This window comes from Eimeria maxima, genomic scaffold (genome assembly GCF_000499605.1).
Source record: "Eimeria maxima Weybridge genomic scaffold, Emw_scaff17, whole genome shotgun sequence".
NCBI classification, from domain to species: domain Eukaryota; phylum Apicomplexa; class Conoidasida; order Eucoccidiorida; family Eimeriidae; genus Eimeria; species Eimeria maxima.
The window spans coordinates 26,969-43,954 of NW_013563582.1; the positions used below are offsets into that span (position 1 = coordinate 26,969).

Here is a 16,986-nt window from a genome sequence, read left to right on the forward strand (position 1 = left end):
CTTCTCCGAGGACTGCAGGAAGCCAATATGAAGTTGAATTACTTGGGAATACTTTCCGTTCTGTCTCCCGGAGTCCTGGATAAGCAGCCACCGTTGCACGATGTCTTGCGGAGGGGAAGTGAAATGTAATCAACTACCACTTCGAAGCAGCATAACTTACCGACGTAACTGACACCCATTTCACCAACAGTTTGGACAACTAATACACGTTTTCCTGGACTTGGGTACCTAACTTGCACTCAAGCGCTACAGCTTGCGATGCGTAGCAGGCTTTTTTGGACGCGAGTAGACGTATCGGCATTTGTTTTCACCCTGGATATTCAGAACCAATTGTTTGCCATGTGTTAGTAGTGTAAGTGCTTGCTCCAATGGTGTTTTTGCCCATGATTGGATTTGGAGTTGCTAAGTTTCAAAAAGGGTGCAGCACCTCCGTAAGCACGGGAAGTAACGCAAATACAACCAGGTGCACCATAGACAGTTGATGAACGCCTATTTGGCTCTCCGTTGCAAGCATGCAAGGAAACATTCATCATTATCCTCACCTCTGGAGTGACCACTCCAGCTTGCAATCAGTTACATGGCATTCTGCCTTTATATTCAGGGAACTGGGACAGAGAAGGGAGGCAAGTTGCTCTCTCGGAGCCAGTACCGTAAGTGCTTCGACTCATGTATTGCTTACATCCATCCCAAGCTGCGGATATTGGCCGATTCGGAGATACCTCCATTCCAGAAATGTAAGCTTGCTCATATTCTCAAGTGTTCCCCACAGGAGGGGCAAACGTGCCCACGGCGAAGAGCGAATGAAGGAAAGTGCGACCACGAAAAAAATCCATTATTGCACAGTCAAAATTTCAAATACCCTTCCTTCCTTTCCCAGACCTACGAGCGGCAAAGGTGATCGTGGGCGAACAGCCAGCTCCAGTTTCGCAATGCGCGGTGTGCGTGTAATGTTGCTATGAGGCTCCTTAACAGGGTCATCAGCAGTTGAGTACACGTTCTCCTTTGCTTCAGTTGTAGCCAGAAGTGATCAGTGTCCCTGCGACTTTGTTCATGCAAACAGACCTGCAACTGAGCGCCGTTTCAAGCCTACGCTTGCCCCTGAGGAAGCTTCAGCTTACCATCGGCCCATTCCAGTTCGTATGTATGGGCAAATCACATGCAGTGCCAAATGTTTGCAGCACTGCTTGGCTACTTCACTTCTGTTTACATTTGCTGTGGTAGGTGGCATCTTGGCATCTTCGCCTTGGATGCATTGCTTTCCTTGTTGACGACGTGTGATGTCTGGTGAGCAACGGGGAATCTGGAGCGTGGTATAATCCACGAGCTTTTGCGTACCCGGCCAATAATAATGCCTGCTGATGGCCTGGTACGTCTTCTTTTGACCTCGATGGCCTGCTGTCATATGATCATGGTGCTTGTATAGAAAGTGTGTCAAAAATTCCGGAAGCTGCGGAACGCAGATCAACCCGATCCCGTTGATGTTGATTTGCAGGTAGGGGAATCAATAGCGGAAACTATACCGACGATGTTGGATATCCTGTTACGCACTGCGTGTGCATGTGCTTCAGTCCACCGGAAAGGGACCCCTTTTCTTGTGCGCGGCCGTCCTACTTCACGCAAGTAGGCATTTATGTTTGTTTGAAAGGTTGCTGGAACCCCTTTTAGCCCAATAGGCATGACGTTATACTCGAAAATCCCTATGACCGATCGGAACGCCGTTTTCGACTGGTCTTCCTTGGCCATTCGTATTTGGTGATATCCTACTTCCAGGTCCAAGTTGGAGAAAAACTTGGCTCCCCCAAGCATTTCTAAAACCGTTGGGAAAATCTGGAGCAATCATAAGAGGGTTGACCTCCCTGTAGTTTACCACCATTCGCATCTTGCGTTCACCCTTCCGTCCTCCCGTTTGTCCACCATAATTGTAGGTGCACAGATAGGAGAGTAGCTGGGACCTTCCGTTGTAAATTTGATAGCTGGGGTCTGGAGTTTGGCAATCTCCTGCTTATATGCTTGGAGTTGCTCGGGGGAAATGTGATAAACGACGGACATTTTAGGAGGTTGGCAATCTCCTGCTTATATGCTTGGAGTTGCTCGAGGGACATGCGATAAATGACGGACTTGGTGGGCAACTTCCCCGACACCAACAGGATCCTATGGTCGTAAGGCCGTCTCGGTGATAATCCGGCGGGTAATGTGTCGGGGGAGACCGGACGGTATTCCCTCAATATCTCTAGGATAGGTTGGGGTGTTGCTCTAGCCCCTTCTGAAGCCATCCATGCATCAAATAGGGTATGCTGCAAAATGGCACTTGGCCAAGGGGACTCCCCCTCTGATAATACTGGGTCCGTCGTGATTACTGAGACTGTCTGCTCCTCTGCTGCAGCGGAGGCTTCCCTAACATAATGCTCCCTGGCCTATATGTGGTCCTATCTGGCCAATCATGGCCAGGGAGCATTATGTTGCCGTAACAGCCCCCATATGTACTGCGCAGCCGTCCTAAGCTGTGCCTGCTTATCGTCTCATAACGTCTGGCTTCCTAACTACATCCTCTATCTACCCAATTACTCCGAGGTCGGTACTTAAATTTCCAAAACATATTCGAGTCTCTATTATAAACGAGGGAAGTTCCCTGGAATAATAGAACTGTGTTCTGAATCGACCCCGGTCATGGCTGGGTGTCAGTGCCCAACCTATAAGATGACGGGGGGATATCAACGGGGACGAGACGGTCAGGAGCCTGACCTATAACTGCAGTCTCCCAGAGTCCTATTCATATACAATATACTCCTATATAGTAATAACTCTACTATTATTATCCGTATCTCCTATCCAATTATATCTCTAAAGGAACCTACCAAAAGGAACCTGGTACCCTGTCCAGCCTGTTGTCTGCAGATATAAGCCTTGCAGCCAACTTGTTCCGCGGCTTCTCGTTTAAGCGGTGAGCTCTCTCATCACTAGAACGTGTGGCCGGCTGTCTAGCCCCTTTGTCGACCACGCTTCGTGCCGATGTTGGGCAGTCTGCAGTGTAGTTTCCTCAAACCGCTCGTTCCACTTCGCCAAGAGACTTGCTTCATCTGGTGACAGTCGTCGTGTCTTGTCCTCCTTGCTTGAGTGTGCAGTCTCCAACATCGTGGAAGCAATTACGCCGGCGAACTGCTCGGTTGGCTGGTTCAAGATCTGCTTTCACCTTTCGATTTCTCTTAACGAGCTTTTGGCAATTTTGCTTTAGCTGCTCTGCTGTCGCATTCTCCACTTGCTCCTGCAGTTCCCCTGCTCGCTGGGGACCCGTCCGCTTGCTGCAGGCTTCGTACCTACTGCCATCTTTAGGGCAGCTTCCTTGGTTTCCCCAGCGTTATCTGCCAGTCCTTACACCAACACCAGCATATTTACTTCCTCTTGCAGCCGGGACGCAGCAGCGCGCTGTTTCGCACGTCCTAATGACGATTTTGCTGTCAAATTTGACGAAGGCAGCAAGCGGTCCAAACCGTCTCTAACCCTAAACACCAACTAAAATGCTTCTTTTGCGTTTTCTGGCAACACTAAAGTACCCAACGCCGGTCCCTAAGCCCTGTCTCCTATCACTCTATCCGGTGTCCCCCACTTATCACCTGTTTCTTAGCACCCCCTGCTACCGCAACACACGGTTGCCGTTTAGTGTTCAGCGCACACCGGATCTGCCCGTCCAAAGGACCGCCGTTCAGGTGGAATCGCCACTGTTTTCTCAAGTCACTCGTTGCATGCTGCTCATGGCCCTTCCAGAATCGAACCAGCTCAGAGACTAGCTCGTCAAAGGCCTGCAACGGATGTGCTCCTGCTTCTTCTGCTGCATCCTTCTATGAATTCAGTCACCTGCCTTGCACCTTCGGGCTGTCCCAGAGTCGTTTGTGTTGCTTTGGTGGTGCGTAGCAAGAGCAGCTAGCCCCTCAGGATATCCGATCGCTATACAACAGACTTGTACTGCGCCGCCTTTGCTATTTGCTTCCGTGTATCATGAACAAACGTACTACATCCCTTTCTATTCACAATGACAGCCAATAAAGCTGCATGGTTAACGGAGCGTTGCTGTCTAAGCAATATCACCAACTGACCAGATACACTCTGCTCATCAATTCCCACATATCCTTCGTCTTGATCTTCCCGTGAAGGTTCGCGCCTCGGCTGCTTCTCACCTCCTGCGCGTGACGCCTCATCAGCTTTCGACCTCATATTCCCACCGGTCATGTGGTATCCCTGCGTTCAAGAATGTTATTTCTAGGTGGCTAAGGAAGTTCATTATGCTCGATCCATCGTCCGGGGTATGTGGGTAGAGGTCGGGAAAGAGATGCACCCCCTTTGTGCTCTGGTTTCATAATCATCATATCTCGCTGTGTGTAGAGGAGAATCTGAATCTGAATCTAAGTCTATTCTCGGAACATAGTGTCCTTCCCGCCGCCTGGTTCCATCGTGTGTCCGCGCCCCACACCCATGTCTCCGTCCCTCGGGGGGGTCTCGTTCGCCTCCCATCGTCAGTTCTGCCGCAAGGTGTCTGTGTGCAAGGGCCAAACGTCGAGAGAGAAAGATCCCTAGGGTTCAGAATAAGAGAAAGGAAGGAAGAAAGTGAAACTTCTCCTCTAGTTTCCCGGAACGGCCCCCAAACGTAGCTCACGGTGGCCGTCTACCGTGGCTATTTATGACTTCTGAATAGGCCCGTGGCTTCTATGTCACTAGATCTACAGATTACGTGTCAAAATAACGTTAGGTTTCTGTTATTCCCAGGGAAATCCCCGATTACGGAACTTCCGATGGAAGGATCGATCAAAACCGCCACCCTCCATCAATCTCTGCTTGGACGGACTACTGCCGGCTATTCAACCCGGCACCAGGTGCTTCGGTCGGACCGCCGGCACCACCCGACTCCTTCGGACTAACTCTGCTCCTACATGTGCCAATTTCATTCTAATTAATAAGACATTCATCTCTAATTGAATGCACAGTGCTACACAAGCCCTAACTGTTTCTTACTTTCGCGCATAGCGCAGCGGCTGGGGTGCTGCTACTTAACACCGGGCCCTAATAAACTGCTACACCTCTAATATACTCATAAATCTACTAATCTTACTGAATTCTTATTATGCTTGAACCAAAGTAACCTTAGACCTCGAATAAACTCATAGTATCTACTCTCTATCTTCCTCTTAAGCTACCGCAACCGTGGGTAATGTAGTACCTGTGCACTACACTGGCTGCTAGCAAGGGTAGTCCTACGGCTCCACCTACGGTACTCTATTCTTAGAACATTTAGCAGTAGTAATTCCCTTTCTTAGTTTCTAATGTGATAATCATTCTCTTTATGGTCACTGAGCTACTAGAGATCACACCAGAGTCACATTGTAGTGCCTGTACATTACAGAAGGTGTAGTGCGCGGCCTTCCTAGGTCACGCCAACTAGTAGTCGCGTAGTCCCTACTCCCTAAGTATATAACCTTTGACTACCAAGATCCCCCTAAGTCTACAGCACGAATAACAAATCATTTTAGGGATTCTGTAATAATAATGCGAGTTCGTAGAATAAAAGAACTGTGCTCCGTATTGACGCCGGTCATGGCTGGGTGTCAGTGCCCGGCCCACAGGATGGCGGGGTGAATCTCAATGGTGGTGGAACGGTCAAACGCCTGACCTAGAGCTCCACCAAGGTCGTAATTATAGTTATAATACACATTTATAGTAATGCTTCTATCACGTATCTAATTAGATCTCTAAAGGAGCCTCCCTGGTACACGAGTGGTGGAGTGGCTGCTGGCCAGGGCGATCCTACTAACCTATAGCCCTGTCTATGGTACTCGATTCTTAGAACATCTAGCAGTATTAATTGCTTTTCGTAGTTTTTAATGTGATAATCCTTCTTTCTATGACCACTAGGCTGCTAGAAACCTTACCAGAGCCCTATTGTAGTGCCTGTGCACTACACATGCTGCACCGCCAACCACATTCACCTATGCCTTGTACTCTCTAGCTTCGATGCCACCCACAGAGTGTAGAAAGTTGCTAAATACAATTCTTTTTAATCCTGTATTTCCATATAACATATTGGCTTTCCAGGCTTGGGGGGGTGGCGTAGTCCATGGCTCCATCCCCTGCCAGAGGGAGCACCTATGGTAAATACAAATTGTACAGCGAATACAGCATTTTCCATCTGACGGTGACGGGACAGAATGAAGACGAAGGCTCCAAAGGGCTCTGCTGTGGGCTCTGTTGCGCTTTTTGACTTCGCCGCAAGGGAGTGAGGCCAGGGTTTGTGCTCTCCCGTAATTTATCACTGGCAAACACAACTACACAAATCTGCATGGTTGGATAAGTGGGTTGCACCGGTGCTGTCGTTCATGCTACTGGGTGTTGTGACATCTGCTCCGTCAACTGCAGGAGTGCGCATCCGCGGCCTAAGGAAGGTACTCCGCAGCTTCAGAGCTGCCGGCTACGTAGGATCAGAGGTTTGGGTTGCGTTGTTCGTTGTGCGTTCCAGAGAATTCATCACAGGAGCTTCTAAGCGTAAGGAACAACGCAGGAAAGAGGCCCATGAAAGAGCCCTCCAGAAGCAAAAGGAGGAGAGACGACTACTGCGAGCCCAGGTGCGTCACTTCGTAGCAGCTGAGCATATTGCCTTTATGGGTTACAAGCCAGTGTACTCCTTGGCAACGCCACATAAGCAAGATGCACTTTGTCTGCAGGGGTGCGCGCCCAAGAGCATTTATTTAGTGTATATCCGGTCTTGTTTCCCTGCAGCGCCGAGAGGAGATCAGAGAGCACATCAACTACGTGAAGCGCAGCCAAGAGCTAGCCGAGGTGGCAGCGGAAGTTGTTACTTCTCTCCAGGGCAAACGCCAAAAGAGGTGTGTTGGCATTGAATCCCGAGGCGGCCACAGCAATACCAGCAGCCAAGCAACGAAACAAGAAGGTGTGTCGGATGCTCTCAATGTGTATATATGCGCAAAGAGGATCTCTGTGTGTATATAAAGCAGGGGAAGATTGTGGTTTGATACGGACATTGTGCGCCGAAACTTCTGCGCCTAACGTCTCTGCTTCCCTTGCCGTGGTGCATGTAGCCGCCGCCTCAAGGATGGTGCCTTCATGGTGTGTGAATACGGAGGCGTTAACGCCACGGCATTGTCTATACGTTTTGCTGTTTGGGATGTCGCAGGTGACGCAGCCGAGAGGGATTGGAAGGCTCCGAAGCCCCATCCGGGCCAAACAAGTGAAGCCGTTCAGGTACGGCGTACGTCGCACTTGATGCTGTCGTCTGAGTTGCAGCTACTTCCTTTGCATGTGGCAGGCCGCTAGCCTGTTTGCACTACCCGAGCACCGGGCCCAATGCGATTACTAACAAGAGCATCGTGAAGAGGGAGGTGCCAGCAGGGTAAGGCTCCAAAGTGTGGCTCCGTTGGTTAACGGGTTTCATCATGTCGGCGCCTTTATGTGTCTCATACAGGCCGTTCGTTTGCTGCCACCGCCGACAAATGACGCTTCCTCCTCCCCTTGGCACATCGGCTCTTGTGTGTCGCTCTCTTTGGGGGGATTTATAGAACCCCAGGCAGCAGCACCACCACCAACCGCGAGGGCTCCGCACCCTCAGCAAACACAGTCTGAGGCGTCTGGTAATTCAAAAAGAAAGCAGCTACAGAATCCTTCCACATCCGGGACGCCAAACGTGGCCATGAGTGTTAAGAAACGACCTCAGGGGACACCGAGAGGCGCGAAGTCTGGCAAACAAAAACAGAAGAAGAGACACAAGTCTCGTGGTACTCAAAGAAAGCGGAGAAACCGCAAGTGAAGGCCAAGTCGAAGACCATTTGACCCTCAGTCAGCCTGCTGGGGGGATCCCCATCGAACTTGCCATGTTTAACGGCATTCACACTAACAGGCTTTACTAGTGGCGGAAACAGCTGCACCAAAACTAGTTGTGCAGCTCCGTCCCCACCGCATGTTGTTAGCCCCTACTTGTGCGTTGCCCTATGGAGATGCTTCCGTCAGCGACTTGTCGCTGACGGAAGCACCTCCTTCCTATTAAGAGGTAGCTGCAGGCAGCGACTTCAGTGGTATCACCAGCCCGCCATCAGCTTTATTTGCACGGCTTCCCACCAGGTGTCGCATCGCTGGAAAGTCTTTCCTGCCGAAGTTACGAAGGTTCTCACCTATAAGGCAGGCGGAGACGTCAGTGCGTAAACTACTAGGTGACAATTGCGAATTTAGTCGGAGGGAACCCGCGTAGTTGGGGCTGCTACGTTGGGGCTCCTCTCCTCCTGCTCTTGGGCAGAAGGACAGACTAGCCTGCGCATTTCCTGCCGCGAACTTCTCATAGTTCTATTGCTCCATCGGAGGCGACCGTAGGGGTTATGGAGTACCGTGTAAGCGGGCTTTTGGAGATAAGATATTGTGTGAGCCCCCACCTAGCTCAGGTCTACGCACAGTTAAACGGGCCCTTCTGTCCTTCATTTCGTTGTTGGCGGCGCGCATATAACGGCAGCGTCTGCCCCAGAAGCACATCAAGAGCAACTAGCTCGCTTGTCTCTCAAACGGAGACAAATGATGGGGCGGTCCACCATCCCCACCCCATCGCACTGCATGGACCCTGTGGTCATCACATCATCACCACCGCCTACTCCACAATATGAGATGTAGAGCAGTCTATCAGCCGACCACTATATTCTCGTTGCCGTGCAGAAGAAGCCCCTCTTCTCGGTTTATAGCAGGTCGAGCTCCTCTCTATCCCACTGCCTCCATAAACTTGAATCGTCAACTTCCTCCTCACTCTGCACTGGACGGTGGTCCTTCTCAAACGCTGTGTGGGTCTGAACGCCATCTTCTGGCCCCGCCTGAGTTTCTGGGGCGCCTTGATCCTGACTGAATAGGCCGCGGAAGGATAGTAAAGGCGAACCTCTGGGTTGCGAAGATGGTTTCAGCTGTGCGCTTGTGCTGCTGTTCTGCTGTTGTCGCTGAACGGTGCCGTGATGCATCGGGGGATTCTTGACCAATCCCTCGGTTAGGGGAGGAGTGTCTTCGATGCCAAAGAGAAACAGAGGGTTTCGTGAAGTCTCGTTTAAAGCCGCAATGATGTCCCCGATATCCTGTTCGAAGCCGCTCGCGTCGATGATCGGTTTGAACATTTCTCCGATGGCCCGCACTGCAGGCATCAGGGGAGCGATGAAACTCCACGGGTCCCCGCTAACCCCTGAATTTTCTTCATGAGGAGGGGTCAGTTTGCCTGACTGTGCAGTGGGAGGACTGGAAAGCCCTCCAAAGGGTCCTTCCGGGGACTGCCTGCCGTGGTCCTTTCCGCCTTCAAATTCCGCTGCAGACAAGCATAACAGGAGAACTCAATCACGTAACATATATCTCTACATCGCAACAATTGCATTCCAGCATAACAATGAACAACAAGTTCAATACAGCGATTAACCCTGTCTTGCAACAGCACTAACGCTGGACACACCCAATCGTCGCCGTGATATCAGCGGCATCCGACAAGGTTGCACTCTACAGTCCCAATAAAATTCGATAAGCGCCTCCCTCTACCGGCATCAAGGCTTAAACTTCTCCCGTGAACAAGTACAGTGTCTGACACACGCATGTCCATGGAGCCTGCCCCTGTGAAATAACCCATTGGGGCATGACAATACCCGCAGAATAGGCTGATGTGATACTTACATGCAAGTGCTCTGGGAGCCGCCAACGGAACTGCAGCAGCCAACAGGAAGGCGATCCATAGCCGCCGCATCCTCAACCTCCATAACGACGCCCTTGGAGGGCTGATCAGACAGTATAGGCACCCCAAGGTAGCCAGATCCTACTAAGCACCTAATATTACTTCCCCAAACCCAAGCAGCTTGCCGATAGAGTGCCTCAAGTCAACGGAGCCCACTACAAGGGACGCCGCAGGACTACGCGAACGTAAGGCGCAGTTCGTCCCCAAGGAACGTCCAATTAAGGGAACTTGAAGCAGCTTCAAAAACATAAAACAATGTTCCCTTGTCCTACATGAATGCGTAGGTCTTAGTTTCCTCAACGGTCACGCAAGCGCTATGCAGGCTTCCCCCACGCGGCTCCTTTAGTGGTTTGTTGGCCTTCCCAGTAACACTTAGCACCACTCCAGTACTTTCTCCACTTCCCCTAAATATGTATTTTATATTGTCCTAATTACATACTTTCTAAGCTCTAGGTGATCTCGGCCACTACATACAATCCTCCTGCAACCCCGGCCGCCGGCAGAACGCGATGCCCGGTGCTCAACGAGTACTGGGAGTGCAGTCATCAGATGAGCCATAAAGCAGGCAGCTCCAACCCATCTACTACCCTAAGCAGCCCATCCATTAAATTACTAGCACATGTATTAATAAAACATGGTGATTCGCTCGGTTCATTCGTGCAAAGGATCGCACTGCTGTTGATGCCCCTGGGACATCGGCGTGCAAGCAGTAGCCAGCAAGCGATCACCGCTCGATGTTGAACGGTCTCATCCACGTGGACAAGACATAACTTCTTACAGTTATATTTAAATACTGCATAAATTGGAGCCATGCCGATCGAAGGAATAGCACACACGAGGGAGTACCAAAAGTGGCGGTTGGCGCGTGGTGTACGGGGGCACATGAGGCCTGACGCTTCACTAGTAGACAAACTCTTTGCTTGCAAAAGTTCTCAGCAAGTGTACACAGTGCTCACTCACACAGATAAGAATGCTTGTTTGCGGGTGTATGTGGCGATGGCCTGCACCTTGAGTTGCAGCAAGGCGCATTGCAACTCATAGCAACCGCTTCATCTCCCGAAACTGCAAGAACATGAACCGCTGAACTCTGGATGCCTAGAGGCTTGGGTAACACGTTAGTTGCATTTGATGAACTTTCGTTTTCAGTTTTGTGACGCCACTGCACCTTACAATACTTCTAGGATACGGTTCACGACCGACGTTACACTGGGGCTCGCGTTGAGGCTCGGATATGTGATCATTCGTGAGTAGCAGTGTGCCTTCGTTCAGCTCCTGCTACGAGATAACTTCCTCTGCAAGCTTACCCAGTTTTCTGCATGCACTGTCACTTTATGAACGTTACACACTTGCTTTCAGCAGCCAACCGGCACCCAACTGGAAATAGGTACACGTGTGTAAGGCAGTTCTTGGAACTGCGTTCCAAGAACTGCGTTACAAGCTGCAAAGGCTCTGCAGGAAACTGTGGAAAAATGCATACACTCCGTCGTGGTGGTATTGTGACGGCCACGCTTTGCGAGGTTTCTGTCGAGTTGATTGTTGGAGAACAGCAAATTAGAGGAAGCGTTCTCACTTGCATAACATGGGCTGCATTGAGTGTCCTCCGGGGTTCCAGCCCGTAAGACACTCAATACAACCCATCAAACGTATCCCCCGAGCATCGCCAAACTTTGTTCCAAGGTACATGCAACACCCATATCATTGCACGGCTGCGTCAACGGCAAACATCTCAGCAAAATCATGAAAACGACCCCTTGCGTCCAGGTTAAAATAAGTAAAGGGGTGTTGTCCATACCTGCACTTGCATGTTAGGTACACGTGAATGCCCTTTTCGCTGGTCAATGCATCTACAGAATTGCAGGTGCAGGCTAAGCACAACGTCTTCAGTCACTGCAGAGAGCGTTACACGAAAACATTGAGGAGGTTATCATATTCAGCAGGAATCAGCACGAACTCGCACTACGATGTAACTCGACAGTCCTGGATCTTATCCTACGTGTACTCTGAAGTGCAGTGGATTTAAAATGCATAAAGTGAAAGCTCCATAAACGAACTTGACCTCCCTTCCGATTGTATAGAGTCATTGATGCAAGGAATCTAGGGCTTGGCCCTGTGGGGAAGGCAGCGGCTTACCAGGAGTCGCGACGCACGCTACGGCATCTCATTGTACAAGATAGTCCCATTTACAAGGACAAACAAGCCGCCTCAGATCGACTTAAATTCACTGTAAGGAATCGCTGAGAACATTTCCTTATCGTGAATCTACTGTGCTGCCTTGAGACAGACATCCGGCAGCTGGACACACTGTCCTACAGACGAAGTGTCGTGCAACTGCTTAACGAGATGCAGGGGTTTCTGCAAGCACTAATATGTTTGTTTTCTATGCAAGCCATTAGTTTCATAGGGTTGTGTTCATCTCCAGATGGGGATGAAGCAGATCCATGGCGAAGATATCGTCCGTCCCGAGGATTCGCTATCTTCGTACATTTGGAAAGAAGTACCGGCTACGAGAGAAGGAGCCCAACGCAGTTTAGGCATGTGTGGCTCTGTTGAATCGAGCTTGCAGAGTGGATATTGGAACCGTTAGCCACTGTGGGGAGATGCAACATACACGCCAACTAAGTTGAGAAGGTTCAACCTACATGCCTAGTTCTTTTTGCAGACTCTGCTCCTACGCCAGCCAGAAATGGCAAACACAGCATGACAGTCGGTCGACAAACTGGAGTAAAATGCAGACTCAGTGAAGGCGTAATGTGACGAATACGGGTTGCGAAGAATGATTTCAGAGGCAGTTATATAAAGGGCTTAACCGTGGATGCTGACTCTATTCAAGGTCCACAATACTCAAGCACTTTGCTTCGCAGTCGCACGTATTTACTGTATTTCTACATTATTCCTTGATAAAAAGCATTCTTTTTATTCTTTTAATACTCACAACACAGTAGTTTAGGCCAACCTCAACAGCGGACAATACAAATGTCCGCTGTTGAAGTTGGCCTAAACTACTGTGTTGTGATTCGTACGATTTATCACAAGTAGGTAGGCATATCTATATTTGTGTCCGTATTGCCTACTTCAAGCCAACTGCATGTTTGGAGGGAACAACAACTGTGACAATAGCGGCTTCTGGGGGCCGCTGCTGCTGGCCGCCCCACTCCACCACGGCTTCCAGACGGCGAACAGTGGTTGCGGTGCTAAGCCAAAAGTTTGCAGGTCGTTTTTGGGGATCTCCTTTGAAAGCGTTGTGCTATCCTCCGAAAATGGCAGGTGGGTCGGCAACTGCGGCGGCAGCCAACAGTGTTCTTTCCAGACGCTCGAGGTCTACCAAGTGTGCTGTGGGGATGTCGTGTTTTCGACAGAGTGGCGTGTTTCCGTGCATTTTGTTCCCAAGTAATAGCACTTTGTGGGTAAATCTGTTTATTCATTTGGTGATTGCGCCTACTATTTGGAAGACTTAGGGACGTGCGCTGGTAGACGCCGAGCTGTTGTAATCAGGCGGCTGGGGTGTGAGGCAACGGCTCAGTCCCAGTTCTTTCGGATGCTCTCCCAGCGAGAAATCTGGCTCTTTGTTTTCCGGTGCACATGCTGCATGCATCTTCGTCTGGGGATCATGTTTCTTCTACTGGTTCCTCTTCCTACAGTGCTCCTGGCAGGTGCCCTGTGGGGACTTCATCTGCCTTGAAGTTTTGCTGAGAGTTCTGTTTTCTGTTTTGTTTGGTTTAGAGCGCGGTGGTTTCGGACGTGGCTTTGGACGTGGTGGACCTAGGGGTAGGGGCAGGGGACGCGGCCGTGGTCGCGGACGTGGTTCAGCCGAAGATGATCTGAAAGACTGGGTGCCTATTACCAAGCTTGGCCGTCTTGTCCGTGCTGGAAAGATCGCCTCCATTGAGGAAGTGTACCTTCATTCGCTTCCTGTCAAGGAATTCCAGGTACGTGCTCTTTGCTTGCCCTGTTCACATGAGCTCGCGTTGGCGGTGTTTGGATAGGACCTGTGTGTTCTTCGGTCGCTTCTTACGCGCGCACATGATGACAAACGTATTCCCCTTCCAGAGTACTGACGGAGGAATTTGTCCAATTGCTATCTGATGCGCGCTTGTGTCCGAAGCCTGTCTTGGATGGATGGGCATTTTTGCTGGCCCGTCCAGCCGGTACAAACCTTGTATCGTTCCGTTTCTTATGAATGTGGACTAGAACGTTATGTGCTGTAGGGTGCATATTTATGTTTACGCCCTGTTGCCTATTGGATGCGCAGATCATCGATCATTTCTTCCTTCCCGAAGCCACCTCCCGCCCACTCAAGGATGAAGTGATGAAAATCATGCCCGTTCAGAAGCAGACCCGCGCCGGACAGAGAACTCGTTTCAAGGCATTCGTCGCTATCGGTGACAGTAATGGGCACTGTGGTTTGGGAGTAAAGTGTGCAAAGGAAGTGGCTAGCGCGATCCGCGGTGCTATTATCGCTGCCAAATTGAGCCTTATTCCTGTCAGGTATGCTGTTCTGTCTTGCTCGCCATGAATTAGGCACGCTGATGCATCACCTTGTTGCCTATACACATACACACACACACACAAGTACATCAACCAGGCAACAAGGTGATTTATCAGCGTGCCTAATTCGTGTATGTGTATGTATTTGCCACTGCGCAGGCGTGGCTACTGGGGCAACAAGATCGGTGACCCTCATACTGTGCCCATGAAGGTATCAGGGAAGTGCGGTTCTGTACGGGTTCGTCTTATCCCTGCTCCCCGCGGTACACACATTGTAGGTGCTCCCACAACCAAGAAGATCCTGGCGTTTGCCGGCATTAAGGATTGCTTTTCCAATTCAAATGGTTCGACAAAGACCAGAGGCAACTTCATGAAGGTACGGGCTATTCAAGGAACGACAGCCCACTTAGTTTTTTGCAGTGGGTTTCTTGCTCCATGTGAATGAAGATTGCGTTGTGGCTTTGTGAGTGCAGGCTCTCTTCGATGCTTTGAAACAGACGTACGGGTACCTGACCCCTGACTTGTGGAAGCCTAGACTGTATACGAAGTCGCCGTTCCAGGAATGGTCTGACTTCCTTTCTAGCACAAAGAATGCTCTCGTTGCCGCTTAAGATCATAAACTGTTTCGCGGCACCCGGGGCAGCGAAGGGGCCCAGTAACGAGCTTCCGTCCCTTGCGAAAGTTTCCTAGTTTCGAACCAATCTGAATAGCGAATTTCGTGGGGCGGTCCACACCTGTGTTCGCAGTGCAGTGACCTTATGGGGATGTCGACTAACCCTGTGCTACTAGGTGCACTGACATTCGAGTTGCTTTAGAATTCGCTGTTCTAATAACAAACTGTTTAAACCGATAGGTGTGTAAGATGTTAACTAGTATGATCAAACAGGTGAAGCACAGGTAGAACAACCCAGAGCAGAAGGCTAGGATGCAGAGTTCGGCGTTGGGCTCACAGGGGTTGTTTAGGGCTCCATGCGTCGTGCTACATTTCCAATAGGATGCTGAGGAGCAGGCTATCTAAGTTTGTGGCATTCGTTGTGAGTATATTCGAGAAAGCTGACGGTGGCCCCCGGATTTCGGCATTTCGCCAGTCACTCCACACGAATTTCTCAAGTTTGTTGGAAGTGACCGTGGAACTGAGGGAAGCACGCGCCTCTGTACTTACACCGAAACGCCATGAAAGCTACTGCCACACTAGTCAGTCAAGTGTATTTTTCTCCTGCGGTGTGTTCCAGAGGCCTCATTTATGCCTCACAAAATATCATACTTGCTTCTTGTTCGTTGCTTTCCACACCCTCTGAAGATGGTGAAGGCAGCAAGCGTGTTACTCCTTCCCCTCGTGGCCGGCCACGTTTCGGCCGTGTCAATGGAGCACGAACACACCGCGCAACGGCTTCATCACCATTCGTCTCGCCTGGGAAGTGAGATATGTTTGACGTGAAAAGAGAAGATTGCAGCATTGAACACGAGTCGCGCAGGATATGTTGGCACGTTTTTGGAGCTTCTCAACCCGGTGCCACAACTTTCAAAAGACCCGGAGAGGCTGCTCACGGAAGAACAACGCTCATTTCTTGAAACTACAGCTGGTAAAGTACTTCCTGTCGTTAGGCGTTCGTTCTACGTATTAATGATCATGTTCCAGATCCTCGCAATGCGTACCTGGTTTGGCAAGGAGCAATGAAAGTCGCAAAGGAAGCTGGAACTCACGCAGAATACGTGAATCCTGAAGTGTTACTGCCACGGGCACTGCATCAAATTGTGAGTGGCATTACCTCTGCAAAGGTTGAATTCCGCTTTCATCATTATCTTCTGTAGGAATCGGCCACCCGCGCAGGCAAGTAACGAAATACCGTTAACCGGAGGGCAAGTAACAGCTCTTGGGCTACAGAACAGTCCGGCGACTTCCAACGGGCTCGCGACCTTCGCCAGGAAGCAGCAGTGGATATGTCGTTGGCAATGAAAACTATGGGGTAGGCAGTTCGAACCACTTGTGATCGTCGCTTGTTTTACAAAGCATCACGCCACAGGAACCTGCTTGGCATTGAAAATCAGGATAAGTTCTGGAAGAGATGCATTGCTAATGTAAGGATAACGCTGCTAGGTACTGAAAACAGCAATTTACTTGGGAGTTCCCTGTAGGGAAAGTCGATGTGGAATGGTCGTGAGGATAGCGTGAGCAAGCGGAGCTTGTCCTTACTGGAAACCGTTGAATCGCTGTAAGCCTTATTCATTGACTAATTGATCGCCAACATTTATGAAAAGTTACAATTAGCTTCCACGGGGCCGGAGCTCGTCTCCTTCAAACTCGAAGCCAGCGCGAACAAGTCAAAAGGAAAATAGACAAGATTGCAGCTGTGCACACTAAAATCGACGAGCTTCGCGGGCATTCGCCTGATACGGAGGAGTTCCGAACAGCTCTTGGAAATGTGTCGCAACTGCTACAGGAGGCCGAGCAGGTGCGTACGGTTTTTGCTGAATATTTCCTGACGAAATCCAACGGGAACTCCCTCAGGTAGCGGCGTAAGCACTATCTTCGGCAACAGCTGCGGCAGTGCGAAGTGGCATCTTTCCCTAAACTCGATGTGCACCCGTCCATAATACTTTTTTTCTTTCAAAGTGCACACAGTCTAATCTGTCACCGTGCTCAGTAACGCACATGAAATGATAGGTTGTAGCCAGTGATTTGAATACCTACAAATCTGTCCATTTCTATTAGGGGTAAATAAGCTTTATCAGCAGCTGTGCTTCCAGCAATGTCCAGACTG

At 50.1% G+C, this 16,986-nt stretch overlaps 5 protein-coding genes across 5 annotated transcripts; 4 read left to right on the forward strand and 1 right to left on the reverse strand.

The window, feature by feature from the left end:
* Positions 1 to 6,194: 6,194 nt before the first annotated feature.
* EMWEY_00003280 (hypothetical protein, conserved) lies at positions 6,195 to 7,807 on the forward strand (the record flags this gene model as incomplete). The annotated part of the gene is made up of 5 exons (XM_013477731.1): positions 6,195 to 6,262; positions 6,503 to 6,608; positions 6,763 to 6,934; positions 7,178 to 7,245; positions 7,466 to 7,807. 5 exons carry the CDS (start codon positions 6,195 to 6,197, stop codon positions 7,805 to 7,807), a joined length of 756 nt encoding a protein of 251 aa, XP_013333185.1.
* Positions 7,808 to 8,717: 910 nt separating this feature from the next.
* On the reverse strand, positions 8,718 to 9,751 carry EMWEY_00003290 (hypothetical protein, conserved; the record flags this gene model as incomplete). The annotated part of the gene is made up of 2 exons (XM_013477732.1): positions 8,718 to 9,325; positions 9,682 to 9,751. The coding sequence occupies 2 exons, from the start codon at positions 9,749 to 9,751 to the stop codon at positions 8,718 to 8,720; spliced, it is 678 nt and encodes a 225-aa protein (XP_013333186.1).
* A 3,245-nt stretch (positions 9,752 to 12,996) lies between these two features.
* EMWEY_00003300 (40S ribosomal protein S2, putative) lies at positions 12,997 to 14,835 on the forward strand (the record flags this gene model as incomplete). Its single annotated transcript, XM_013477733.1, has 5 exons — positions 12,997 to 13,003; positions 13,460 to 13,665; positions 13,989 to 14,224; positions 14,384 to 14,600; positions 14,698 to 14,835. 5 exons carry the CDS (start codon positions 12,997 to 12,999, stop codon positions 14,833 to 14,835), a joined length of 804 nt encoding a protein of 267 aa, XP_013333187.1.
* Positions 14,836 to 15,587: 752 nt separating this feature from the next.
* On the forward strand, positions 15,588 to 16,063 carry EMWEY_00003310 (hypothetical protein; the record flags this gene model as incomplete). Its single annotated transcript, XM_013477734.1, has 4 exons — positions 15,588 to 15,642; positions 15,700 to 15,807; positions 15,864 to 15,979; positions 16,037 to 16,063. 4 exons carry the CDS (start codon positions 15,588 to 15,590, stop codon positions 16,061 to 16,063), a joined length of 306 nt encoding a protein of 101 aa, XP_013333188.1.
* Positions 16,064 to 16,186: 123 nt separating this feature from the next.
* Positions 16,187 to 16,745, forward strand: EMWEY_00003320 (hypothetical protein, conserved; the record flags this gene model as incomplete). Its single annotated transcript, XM_013477735.1, has 5 exons — positions 16,187 to 16,191; positions 16,249 to 16,303; positions 16,361 to 16,437; positions 16,494 to 16,677; positions 16,734 to 16,745. 5 exons carry the CDS (start codon positions 16,187 to 16,189, stop codon positions 16,743 to 16,745), a joined length of 333 nt encoding a protein of 110 aa, XP_013333189.1.
* Positions 16,746 to 16,986: the final 241 nt, after the last annotated feature.